The sequence below is a fragment of the Schistocerca serialis genome, chromosome 9 (assembly GCF_023864345.2).
Source record: "Schistocerca serialis cubense isolate TAMUIC-IGC-003099 chromosome 9, iqSchSeri2.2, whole genome shotgun sequence".
In the NCBI taxonomy this organism is placed as follows: Eukaryota; Metazoa; Arthropoda; class Insecta; order Orthoptera; family Acrididae; genus Schistocerca; species Schistocerca serialis.
This window is the reverse complement of record NC_064646.1, coordinates 227,695,184-227,708,824: the sequence shown is the minus strand read 5'-3', so window position 1 is coordinate 227,708,824 and position 13,641 is coordinate 227,695,184. Positions and strand designations below refer to the sequence as shown.

The window sequence follows — 13,641 nt, the reverse complement described above, 5'->3', positions numbered from 1 at the left end:
TATCCAATCCCCTTATTTATTTCTACACATATTTGTTCTGGCTTGAAACCCAGCCTTTCCTTTTTTTAATCTTTTGGTACATTTCACGTACTTGCTTCTCTTCTGCTAGCTGTTCAATTTCTTCCAATTTTTTTCTTTCTAGTGCTCTTTTCTTCTTTCTGCAACCCTGTTAGCTACACAGTGCTTCTCATTATATTCATTCAGATTTGCTCTAGTGCTTCTCTGAAATAATTCCATTTGTGCTATGTTACATTCCTCAGTTCTACTCATACATTCTTCATCAAACCAATCTGCATTCCTTTGAGCCCTTACGTATTCCAAAACCTCCCCAGCTGGTTCAAGGATTGCAGTCTTACATTATTTCCACGTTATTTCTATATGTTCATTTGATGTGTCGGTATCGTTCTTAATGCCCTCTTCTATTTTTGTCGGATATGCTCTCCGTATTTCTTCTAACTTCTCTTTCCTAATGTCATAACTCTTCTGTTTGTGGCCTTTCAATTTACTCAATAATGAGATCCTTTGCCTGTACTTAATCCTCGCTAGATGATGGTCTGAATTGCAGTCAGCTCCGTGTTGGCTCCTAGAATCCATTGTGTCTGATCTGTGCCTCTGATCAATCAATATATGGTCTAACTGATTTCTAGTTTGTCGATCTGGTGACATCCGTTTCCTTGTGTATCTTTTTGTGTGGAAAATATGTTATGCTGATAGTCATGTTTTTACTTATAGCAAAATCTACGACCCTAACTCCATTGTCATTTGATATTTCATGGAGGCTATGTCTTCCTATAGTTGGCTGATAAGCCTCTTCTTTTCCTATTTTTGCATTCAAGTTTTATATTAGGATCTTATCATCATGTTTAGGAGCCTGATCATTTGACTGCTCTATCGTGCTATGAAACATTTCCTTCTGTTGTTCATCTGCTTCCTCTGTGGGTGCATGAATATTAATAACTTGTATGTTGAAAAATTTTCCCCTTAATCTTAATATGGACATCCATTCATTGGTTCAAAGCACATTACAGCATGTGTCAGTCCTTTATTGACCACAAAAGCTGTACCAAAGGTATTTGTCCCCCTGCCATTATAGAAGATAGTGGAATTTCCTGAGTCCATTATGTCACTTCCCTTCCACCTAATTTCCTGGAGAGCCAATAGTTTTATACCATAGGTACTTACTTGAATTAGCAGCTGCCATAAGGCTCCAGCTTTGTATAGGCTCTGCACATTTTTTGTTCCTATGTATATATCTCTTATCCTTCTTTTGTTTGCATCAAAATATGTGTCTGGCTTATTCCTTTGTTAGCATTCACAAGAAGTGATTTTTGCAGGGGAAGATTGTTAATCTTCCACCCAACCATTTGAGGGGTTGCACCTTACAGTACACCAGGTAGCTGGTTCCATTTTCAGGGGAACATCCTTAGCCTTTGCAGATCCAGGCTCCTGTGCCTTCCTTCCAAGCCATTGGCCCCCATACCTTCCAAGCCATTGGCCCCCATACCTGCTGGTTTTGGTCTGCCCCAGGTATTTTATTTCCCTGGTATCGTCCATATCTGGATAATGTTCCCCTATCTGCCACTTGGGGAAGTGCCCAATGGAGGACCAGTAACTCCACATGGGATGAGTGCTATCTGCTCTCCCACATTCAGATCAGGTGGCAAAGTATTTATCTAAATTACTGGCACTTACAGTCAGCCACTCTGGGCACCATATAAAGATTCTCACATTCCTGTGTATCTAATCAAGAAGATTATGATAGGCCCAAGTGAAATCATGATCAGTCTTCATGTGGGTCTCCCTGTTTACAAAAGTGCCAATAGAAGAAACATTAAGACTATTGGGTGCAATCTCTCTCCTGATATCTTAAAATTATTCTGAGCATCCCAAAGACTGAGTATTTTTTGTGCAGTGGAAATTATATGAAATAAGTAACACAACCACCACGGGTTCACCAGCCATAGCTAATTTTTTCATGGAGGATTTTGAAGAATGAGCATTGAATAGTGGTACCTTCTGCCCATCCTGCTTTTTCAGATATGCTGACAATATGGTTTTAATCTGCGTGACAGAAATGAGCAGTTTCCATCGAAACATAAGATTTATGGTGGAGACGGAGAAGGGACCCTGGTCAGGGATACCTGTGTTGTATTCTGGCTAGAGTTTTCATGAATCTCAGGTGATCAGATATTGGAGAGTTATGGGAAAACTTCAGGATTGCTAGCTGTAGATGAGGTCTAATGAGGAGCAACCAACCATATCCACCCCATCAGACCATAGTTCCTCATATGCAGTGTTCTGCTTATTAATTGGAATTCTCCTTTGGTTTGTTCCTCATTCTTCAAGGTTCTATGGTTTTCAACAATACTTGATCTCCCCTCTGTTCAGCAGTGAGGTCATTTAATACAGCAATGATATTTAATACACCAATAACTGAGATTTCATCCACACTGCTGTGTTCTGCTAAAGATTTCTTTGAAAGGCAGTCTGTTTCCTTACATTTCCTCAATTTTTGTATACCCCTATGACATTGTACTCCTGATGCCTCAGTAACTGTATCACAAGTCAACCTGACAGATCCTTCAAACTAGTCAGCCAGCATAGAGAACTTGCCAAATAAATATGGCCAAAACTTGTTGGTAGCACAAACAACTGCAAGGCACTCTTTCTCAGTTGTAGAGTGGTCCTCTCAGATTTGGTGAGTGCTGTGAAAGCATAAGCTACTGCCAAAAGTAATGATGTAACACCTTTTCTGGTAGTCCCACTTTCCATACAGGAATAAAAAGACATACCAAGACTCCCAGGCTGTATCTCAATGGCTGGCACTTTGCATACAGTGTTCTTGGTCTTCCACTTGGGCATCCAGGGTCTGTATGCAAGCCAACTGTCTTTGTTCCTTCTGTATTGGTGACAAGGTGTTTCACATAGTCATCATGAGAATGATCCAAGTATTGTATCCCAATCTTTCTGTTTGACATTATGAGAGGATATCAGCCTGGTTCCCATTCCTCAAATGCTTGCTGTTATTGAACATCCTAAAATATCAACTAGAAAAAGTTACCAATTTTCAGAGGAGTGTATGTACTCAATTTAGAAAAAAAGTTACAGCTATTGTACGTAATGTTGTTTTTAAACAAAAAGAATTAATTTTTTAAATACTGTTGTTGAGCATGTCTCTCTCATAATCCAAATAACATAAAATTTTGATTATGTCAAAATCATATTATTCAGAACCCTTTAAATTTCAGTTGTTTATTTGATGCTCTCAAGAAAAATAATTTAAAAAATGCTGATGTTACAAAACAAAAAATAACTAAGGAACAAAAATGCCATTAACAGGGTACCACGATGCTGTCGCAAAATGGTGCTTGGTATTGCTCAGTAACTTCTTTTTACCTTGAGTTTTTAGCAAGTCATTTTGATATTTAACACATTTTATAGACAATTTGTTTTTAAACCATTTAGGACAGTTTTTTTGTAAATACTTTCATTGATTACAAACTTCCTGTTAAAAATATCTTTTAATTAAAAGGGAATTCCTAATCAAATGTCATGCATCAATGCAAAAGGAGTAGGGTAAAAGACCTCATATATCCTGAGCTCCCTCCATTTTATCCAGTCTTACAGAGCATTATGTAGTGATCATCTTGCACTACTTCAGTCAGTATGAAACTTAATTTTTGTTTTTTCTTTTATTTTTGTAAATTGGTGAAGAAAACTAGATATTATTTTCTTTTCACACAATGGAAAATCCAAGATGGAATGTACCAATATTATGAAAAGGGTAGTTGCTACTCACCATATAGCGGAGATGCAGAGTCTGCAACTCGGCATCTCTGATATATGGTGAGTAGCAACTATTCCTTTCACAATATTGTTATATTCATTTCTTTTCTGTTTATAGTTCTGATTTTTGCCATTGGTAGCCAATACCAAGTAATGAGTAAAATATTTTCTATCATTGTGTCTAAGAAAATATTATGTGTACAGTTATCTGCCATGCACTTCACAGTGGTTTGCAGAGTGTATATGTAGATGATGCAATCAGTGACCAGTACTGATACTGAATATTTTAGAAGGGAGAAAAGATGTTTTTAGGCTTAGAGAAATTGGGGACACATAAATGAACTGCAATAATTCTTCCATGCATTGAAGAAATATATTTCTGGTAAATGCTTTGCAAATCTTGAGGAACTCTGAGTTGCAATCATAGACTGATCAAATTATTGAGACAGCTGCATGGTGTCACAGAGGAACTGGGTAAACTAGGGGTGAACAGACTCGTAAATACTGCAGGCCACAACCTCTTACTGTGACTATTGTGCCTTGAGACAACTTATTACTCTAATTTGGGATCCCCCTGCCCCAGTGCCAGCTAGACTGGGCTCAAAAGAAATAAGTTATACAAGGACCCACTCTTTCCATTTCAGGATGGAATAAAAGATGAGTAAAAAAAATGAAAAAATTTACAAGAATGAATAGTGAGGTGTGGGCCACTATCAGATCAGTGGTGGGCTGCATGCGATATGTGGGCCATGGTCTGTGCATCCCTGGTGTAAACCAAAGACGAGATATAAAAAAAATGCCCTAGTGTTCACATCAGTTTAAGGGTACTTTCTGTATAAATGGATTGGAAGAGAAATCAGTGATCAGGTTTGCAGCTTGGCTTCGAGCCTAACTTATTTCAGTAAGAAAGTTGTCAATTACAGAAAACAGAAAGCTTCCACAGGTCAGATTTTTTAAGCTTGTTGAATAAGAAAATATTTTTAAAAAAACCTAATAAATAATACTAATAGAGTGTTGAAGACAGCTGTAGTTGGAAAGATTCTATGGAAGTATGGCTTATAATAAACATTTAATGGTTTTATTTTTCATATGACTTTACATGTCCTTAGATTTTTTATTATTTATTTATTCATCCAGGGACTGTCCCACGATAAATAGCTCAAATAAACACACACAGGCATGCACGCGCACGCTCCTATGCACACACACACACACACACACACACACACACACACACACACACACACACAGAGAGAGAGAGAGAGAGAGAGAGAGAGAGAGAGAGAGAGAGAGGAGAGAGAGAGAGAGAGAGAATATATAAGAATGTTTTTATGATGATAAGACACAAGTGCCTAAATAGTTTTTCTGGGCATATTAATAGATTATGTTACCTACATAAGAACATTACTGTGCTGAACTTTTCTCCAAATAATCAGAGCAATCAACAATTTGTATAATGTCTAGGGTCAACACTGGAGTTGCAGATGTCGGGAATTTCAGCTGCCTGCTCAAGAAGTCCATCTAGACCACCGGATTCTAACACATTAACAGTAGATGTGGATCAACAACAGTCCATTGTTGACAGTGACAGTGACGGCAGCAGTGATCTGGGTGACAGTGATGTGTCTGAAGAGTCAGGGGGCTGCCAGATGCCTGCAGTTAGGGTATCCACACGTCCACGACAGGATAGACCTGGACATACAGCTTATGTTGCTGGCAGCAATCATTCAGGGTGAGTACTCCAGCCTGTTCTTACATACTAAAATCCCTGGAGGACAATTTCCAGTTTTAGAGTCAGATAAATACATGTAGTTATTAGCATAGGAAGTTGGAACTAACTACAATCAACATCATTTAAAAACACTATTACTACTTCATTACACGTATGTTGGCCTGAAACTGCTGGTAGAGGTATGCGACCATTATTATTAATATACTTGACCAGATTTTGGAAAAGCTGAGTAGTAGCAAACAAAAAGGTACTAGTTGTTTTTGGTTTGGGCTCTGCCTAACATAAGATTTCCTGATGTAAACAATGTAACAAATAATGAGTTATACATTTTTTAAAAAAAACACCAAATGTTAACAAGGAAGTGCAAAATCAAACTGTCAAAATCAGTACCATTTCACAGCAAAAATAACTTTAACAGATTGTTCCTTACTCATGCGTTCATGAACCTAAAGGTGTTACATATAATTTAAACTTGGAGGTGGGAATGGTCGTGAGAAGGACTTTGAAAAATTGCTACTTCAGTGCATTTGTACTTGCAAGGTAAACCATGCAGTGCAAGAAGGCACCACCTTAAGGCACTGCAGCTGTGCAATTGCTGATATGTTTACTTAAAATTAAAACAGTAAATGATAACAAACAAACATACATTTTGTGTGCCTGCAAATAAGCTCATTAAAACACACATTGAAGTGACGCAAAATACAAGAAAATACATTACAAAATTGTAGAAAAAATATTTTGTCTTGGAAAGATATGACTTGTGGAAGCTTACAAAAGGATTTATTTAGATTTGCAATTATACTTCTTGACTATTCATCAAACATGAAATCTTAAGATAAAGATATTAAAAAGATAACATGTCATAATTGCAAAAGAGCTTGTTTTGATTTGCTAGTGCACTTGCTTACTAAATATCAAACATGGAAACTGAAGACATTTTCCTCCTGAAGAATTGATGAACCTAACTAACATGGCACTCACTAAACACTGTAGGGCACAATAAGTAAATCAACAGTAAATGGAAAGGTGGTTGTTTACATACTCAACTTCAGAAAAAAAGTGGTTATGAAAGTTATCATAGTTTTTACATGGCTCTCACAACAATCAACAAACAGACTAAAAAACTATTTCCCACCACTACTGGTTTGCTCATTGATTAGCAGTTCTGCAGCTACTTGACTGGATGCATGTATTTCCAATTCCTCCATGATGCCCAGATTGTTCCCCTTCCTCTCTGTGTGCAGAATTGTCATGCTACTTTTTAATTCTGCTAGTGAAGGGATTTTATCTTTTAAATGGAAACCTAATGCAGTACTGTTCCTCACATGCCCAAATTCTTTAAACCTTGTCTTGAACTCTCTCCCTATTTGTGCCGTGTAAAGACATTCACATGACCTGCAAAGGTAATTTTTGGAACCCAGTAGCATGAGACCTTATCATCCCAATAGATTTTGTCATCTTGAAAACCAAAAAAGGCCGTTTTTTGTATCTATGTTCCACAGGTTAGCAAAATTTGATTTGGACAAGGATGCAATAAATAAGGAAATCAGGACAACTGTATGGAACATAGGGAAGAAGTAAAAGACATCATGTTAACATATCTTGGACCATTTTCACTAAAGATTCCAAACTTGTACAAGAAGTTTAATGTTCAGGTAGGATTCCAAATGGTTAATAATTTGGGGAAGCTGTTGAGGCACAGTCTAGAACCCATGCAAAATAAGTTTTGTAAGCCGATAGTATATAAAATAAAGTGCTGATCATGTGAATGTTTTTACACGGGACAAACTGGGCAAGAGTTCAAAACGAGGTTTACAGTACCTAGATACATGAACAACAGCAGTGCATTAGGTTTCCATTTAACTGGCAGAATTAGAAAGTAGCATGACAATTCTGTGCATAGAGATGGAGCGAAATAATTTGGACATCTTGGAGTGATTGGAAATACAAGCACTCAGTCAAATGGCTGCAGAACTACTAATCAATTAGCAGCAAATCAATAGTGCTAGGAAATGGTTTTTTAGTCATTTTGATGATTTTTTTTGTTAGAGTCATGTGAAAACTATTATAACTTTCGTAACCACTTTTCTGAAATTGGGTGTTTACCTTTCCCTGTATTTACTTTTCTTTTGTGCCCTACAGTGGTTAGTGAATACCATGTTAGTTAGGATGTGCACAGATAAATCAAAACAAGTCCTTTTGTAATTATGATGTGTTACCTGTTTAATATTTTTATCTTAAGATTTTGTGTTTGACGAATAGTCAAGAAGTGCAGTTGCAAATCTAAACAAAACCTTTTGTAATCTTCCACAAGTCATGTCTTTCCATGACAAAATATTTTTTCTATAATTTTGTATTAATGTATTTTCTTGTATTTTGTACCACTCTGATGTGTGTTTAAATATGCCTATGTGCAGGCACACAATGTGTACATTTAGATGTTATTTGTTAATGTTTTAATAAAAAAAACATACCAACATATGCTCAGCCACAATGCCAAATAAGGCAGTGCCCTCTTGTTCCGCCTGGTTTACCTGGCAAGTGCGAATGCACTGAAGTGGCAATTTTTCACAGTCCATCTCACAACCAACATTCCCATTCTCCAAGTTTAAATGATATGTAATACCTTTTGTTTTGTGAATGTATGAGTGAAGAACAAGTTGTTAAAGTTAATTTTGCTATGAAATGGTATGTATTGGTTTTGGAACTTAGTTCAATTTTATGCTTTCTTGTTAACATTTGGTGTATTAAAAAATTTGTAACTAATTGTTTGTTATATTGTTTGCACCAGGAAATCTGAGATGGGCGGAGTCCAAAACACGTCATTTGGAGTAAATGCACTGATAAACAACTATTACCTATTTGTTTACAACTACTCAGATTTTCTAAAATCCAGTCAATTATTCTTTAAATTGGATTGGATTCAGTTTTTGTTCCATATACCCAAAAACTGGGATGATTCTTGTGGGTGTGGAATATGTCAGAAAGTATAACATAAAACATTTGAATATAATACTTACTACCCTGATCATTTCTCAGGAGATAGTCGAAATAGGAACAGCTAATATTTACACAACAAATGATTCTTATCACACGCTTTTGCACCCTAAAAACTTTTGCTCAGTTTGATGAGTTGCCCCAGAATATGATACCATATGACATAATAGAATGAAAGTAATCAAAGTATATCTCCTACACCTGACATCATTCTCACAGCAAATACAGACTTGTTTAGGGACTAAAGCAATTCTGTGGTATGCCCTTCCCAACTGAATTTATTATCGAGTTGTAATCTAAGAAATTTAACACTGTCAGCCTCTTTGATCTGCATGTATTCATATGTTATACTCATGTTAGGAAATCTCTTACAGGTTCTGAACTGCATATAGTGTGTCTTCTCAAAGTTTAATGACGGCGAATTAGCTTTAAACTACTTATTAATGTCAGTGAAAATTTGATTAGCAACTATTTCTAAACCCGTACCTGACTTGTTACTTCTTGTAATGGTTGTATCATCTGCAAACAAAACAAACTTAGCATCTGGCATTGTAACAGATGAGAGGTCATTAACATGCACAAGAAAAAGCAGTGGACCCACAATGTAACCTTGAGGAACACCACATGTAATTAATTCCCAGTCAGATGAAGACTGATTGCTTACTGCACAGGTATTTCACAACGACATCCTTTGTTTACTGTAGACTCAAACCATTTCGCACCATTGCTGGTGACAGCATAATAATCTAATTTACTTAAGAGAATGCTGTGGTTCACCAGTCAAAGGCTTTTGACAGGTCACCGAAAATGCCAGTAGCCTTTAATTTATAACCTAATGAATTATGTACATTCTCACTGTAAGTGTAAATAGCTTTCTCTGTATCAGAACCCTTCAGAAATACAAACTGTGACTTGGACAATATATTATTTGCAGTCAGATGCTTAAGGAGATGCTTGAACACAACCTTTTCAAATGTTGTTGAGAAAGCCAGCAAAAGTGAAATTGGTCGATAGTATGATGGTATCTCTTTATCCCCCTTCTTGTAAAGAGGCTTAACTTCAGCATATCTTTGCCAGACTGGAAATGTTCCACTGATAAGAGATTGATTACCCAAATAACAAGACAGAACTCAACTCGCATGAGCACTCTTTGATTAACTTTGTTGATATGTTATCATACCCACTGGAATACTTATATTTTAAGGATTTTATGATGGATGCTACTTCTTTGGGAGATGTGAGTGTGATTTCCATATTACTGAAGTTATTTTTAAAGACTGGTCTCAGATACTCCATTGCACTGTTCACCGAACCTGATAACTCCAAGCTGTCACTAACAGAAATGAAGTACTTGTTACCAAAGTCTCATTTATTTTTAGAGCTGTCTGTTCCTGTTCCTTTTTGGCCCCACCTGTCTCTGCCTTCACAATATCCCATACAGGTTTTATTTTGTTACTGATGTAATGATCTTTTTCTCATAATAAAGCTGCTACGATTTCTGGTTTACGTGCTTCAATATTTTGCAGTATTGTTTGTAATAAATTACAATTCTAACATCAGAGCTATTCCTAGATAATACATACAGTCTCCTTTTTGTCTTACATGATATCTTTATTCCTTGCGTAATCCACAGTTTATTTCTTGACTTCTGTATGATTTGAGTTACCTTTAGGGGAAAACAATTTTCAAAAGTGGAAGCAACTTTATTAATGAATGCTTTGTATTTTCCATTTGAGTCAGATGTATTGTAAACATCTATTCAGTTCATGTCTTTGAGCAATTTCCTGAATTTCTCAATTTTTGACTTATTTATTACCCTCCTGTACTCAAATTTAATAGATTTTTTATCCTGACAAGTTTCATAATTTAACACCAGATGCTGCATGTCATGATTGCTATTGGTTTTGTGGTATGACTTTTTTCCCTTGATTTGTCTACAAAGATATTATTAATAGCAGTCTCAGAGCATTTACATATCCTGGTAGCAAAGTTCACAGTAGCAACTACATTGAATGATAGTGTTACTGACTGCAATATTTGTTCACTGACAGAGAATTTCAATAAATCCACATTAAAATCCCCAACAACCACTATTTCCTTGTTTTTTGCTATGAGATGGGACAGCGGAGCTTCCAAATTTTTGATGAAAAGATTAAAATTTCCTGAAGGTGATCTGTATATAACTACTATTATAAAGGACTTATTATGAAATACTACTTCTGTTGCACAAGCTTCTAAGTGCTGCTCTGAGCAAAATTTATTAATATCAATATCCTTGAAATAAAAACAGTTTCTGACAAATATGGCAACTCCTCCTTTCTCCATATTTTCTCTAGAGAAATAAGATGCTAACTTGAATCCTGTAACATTTAACACATCTATACCAGCACTCACATGATGTAGAGCCCTGGTAATTCAAGTCCCAGTATTTTGAGGTTCCATGTAATTTGAGCTGGTCTTAAGGAAATTAAAATTTTACATAAATCTAGAGTAAAAACCCATTTTCATTGTCTGCATTTATCTTTTCTTACTCTTTCTTTGTCAATTCTTCAAAATAACTGGGACCTCCTGAATATCAATTGTAAATGGCATACTTATTGTTAACCCTATTGTTGTGCCTACTCAGCAGTTATGGTCATTAAGATACAGTGTGCCTGAGTAACAATACAGAGAACATTTTACAACATTGGCTGTCCACTGTTGTAAGTACTGTGGTTGGTTGTGTAGTAATATCTATACTGCATACTTATTGTTAACCCTATTGTTGTGCCTACTCAGCAGTTATGGTCATTACGATACAGTGCGCCTGAGTAACAATACAGAGAACATTTTACAACATTGGCTGTCCACTGTTGTAAGTACTGTGGTTGGTTGTGTAGTAATATCTATACTGCAGTGAGCCCACTTGTCATGTTAATTTTAGAATGTTGTATGTGTGTTCAGTCTACTGTACATATGTAACTTAATTCACAGTTATAATGAGTGGTTGGAGTAAGAGAAAATTTGTGCCATTGAATGTGAAACTGGAGGCTTTGAAAAGACCAGACAAAGGAGAAACATTAAAAAAAACATAATGCTAAGTATGGAATCAGTGAAGTGACAGGTGGAGATTGGCATAGAAATGGAGACAAAATTATGAAGTTTTTTGCTTGAATGGAAGCAAATGAAGAAATCTGAGTATGAAAAAATGAATGAAGCTTTGTTCACTTGGATTACTTAACAAAGACAAAAAGGAAATCCAATTTCAGGGCCTATTCTGCAAGAAAAAGCTGTGTTTATTAGAGTGGGTTAAAGGAAGGTGAGGAAGATTTTACTGCAAATTCAGGTTGGTTGGATAGGTGGAAGAAGCTATACGGTATAAGGCAGCTTGAAATTTGCAGTGAAAAACTTTCTGCAGATTCTCAGAATGTTACACAGTTTTGTGAGAAATTAAGAAAAATTATACGAGAAGAAAATCATACTCTTGATTTAACTGTGCAACTGTGACAAAACCGGGGTAAATTATAAAATGCTCCCGTCTAAAACTGTAGCCTCAAAAGAAGTAAAGGCTGCACTGGTTACAAAAAAATGAAAGAGAGATTAACAGTTTTTGCTGCACTGAATGCAAGTAGAGACCATACACTGAACCAGCTGGTAGTAAGGAACTCCACTAAGCCTAGAGCTTTAAAAAATATCACTGCTTCTGCACTGTCTGTTACATATGTCCACCAAAAATCTGCTTGGATGGACAAAAATATTTTTAAGAAGCAGCTTTTCAAAGATTTTGCTCCAGAGACCAAAAGATAACTAAATAAAAAGTGCTTACCTTCCAAAGCAGTCTTAATGCTTGACAACACTGGTTCACACACTAATGAGTAAGAGTGATAGTGTGATGGTATTCACATGTTCTTCTTACCCCTTAATGTGACAAGTTTAATGAAGCCTATGGACCAATGGCATTTTACAGTGCTTGAAAAAAAAGGTATCGTCATTGTTTGCTTGAAACGCTTCTACAGAGAACAGGAGATGAAGGCATCATCAAAGAATTTCTACTAAGAAACTATGATAGAAGGTGTAGTTTACTGGACAGCTAATTCATGATCTGAAATAAAGGCAAAGAACTAAAAAAGTCTTGGAACCAGATTTTATGGAATGAAATTGATAGATACCTATATTACAGATGAAACTGGCCTACTGGCAGAACATATGAGAAAGCTTGCTGGATGCAAAAAGGTGAATGTGAGTGATATTTCAGAATGGATGAACAGTGATGAACAGTTTGAAGTGACTGATCTTGCAATTGTTGGAATGGTTAGTGAACCTGCTGAAGAGAGTGATGATGAGGAATTGACTGAAGAAATTGTGCCAATGATCACTCACACCAAGTGTTCGGAAGCACTAGATGGGGCATTGCATTATATCGAGCAGCAAATGGAAGCTGATCCAACTGATACCTTGCTTCTTAGAAAATAGTGCAACATTGATGCTAAAAACAAGGTTCTATTTAAAAACAAAGGACTAAAGACAATTTCTTTAAAATGTAACTAATATTTTTGCAACTTAGAAATGTGTGCCCATAATGTACGTATAACACAGGTATGTACTATATTGTTTTTTATTTATTTTTCAATCATTACTGTGTGCATTAAAAATTTATTCATGTATTCACGATTTACCCATTGATTTTGAGACATTTCTGTATTATCAGAGGTTTTTGCATTTCAAGATAGCCTCAGTCCCAATTAGATCAAATAACCAGAGCTCTACTGTATTGATAAATCTGAACAAACCCATTAGCACAAGTAACATCAATATTATCAAGCCCAGAGAGAGTGAGAGACCACAAAGAAGTTCCACACCTCAGTTCATTTGTACGGGAAAGTTTCCCTGTCCAAAAATCGATCCTGCTCAACTTCGTTATTTCCAGAATTCTTTATTATTGTCATTGTAGTTGCCAATTGAAATGCTGAGCACTATGGAAATGCATGGGCTGTAGTACTAAAAATGTGGTGTATTATAAATCCAGAAACATGTATTTATCCAGAGAGAAACACATGAAGAGATAATATCAATACTTGGTGGGGGCCAAAAGAAAAAATACCCATTCAGGAAAAGAAAAAAAGAAAACCTCTTTAGATTATGTAATG

At 36.1% G+C, this 13,641-nt stretch overlaps 1 protein-coding gene across 1 annotated transcript in view; it reads left to right on the top strand.

The window, feature by feature from the left end:
- Positions 1–13,641, top strand: part of LOC126419508 (SANT and BTB domain regulator of class switch recombination-like) — a 130,241-nt gene that overhangs the window by 101,195 nt on the left and 15,405 nt on the right. Inside the window, exon 9 of the mRNA XM_050086698.1 lies at positions 5,251–5,518. Coding sequence (XP_049942655.1) covers positions 5,251–5,518 — 268 coding nt within the window. The remainder of the gene's footprint in view (positions 1–5,250; positions 5,519–13,641) is intronic.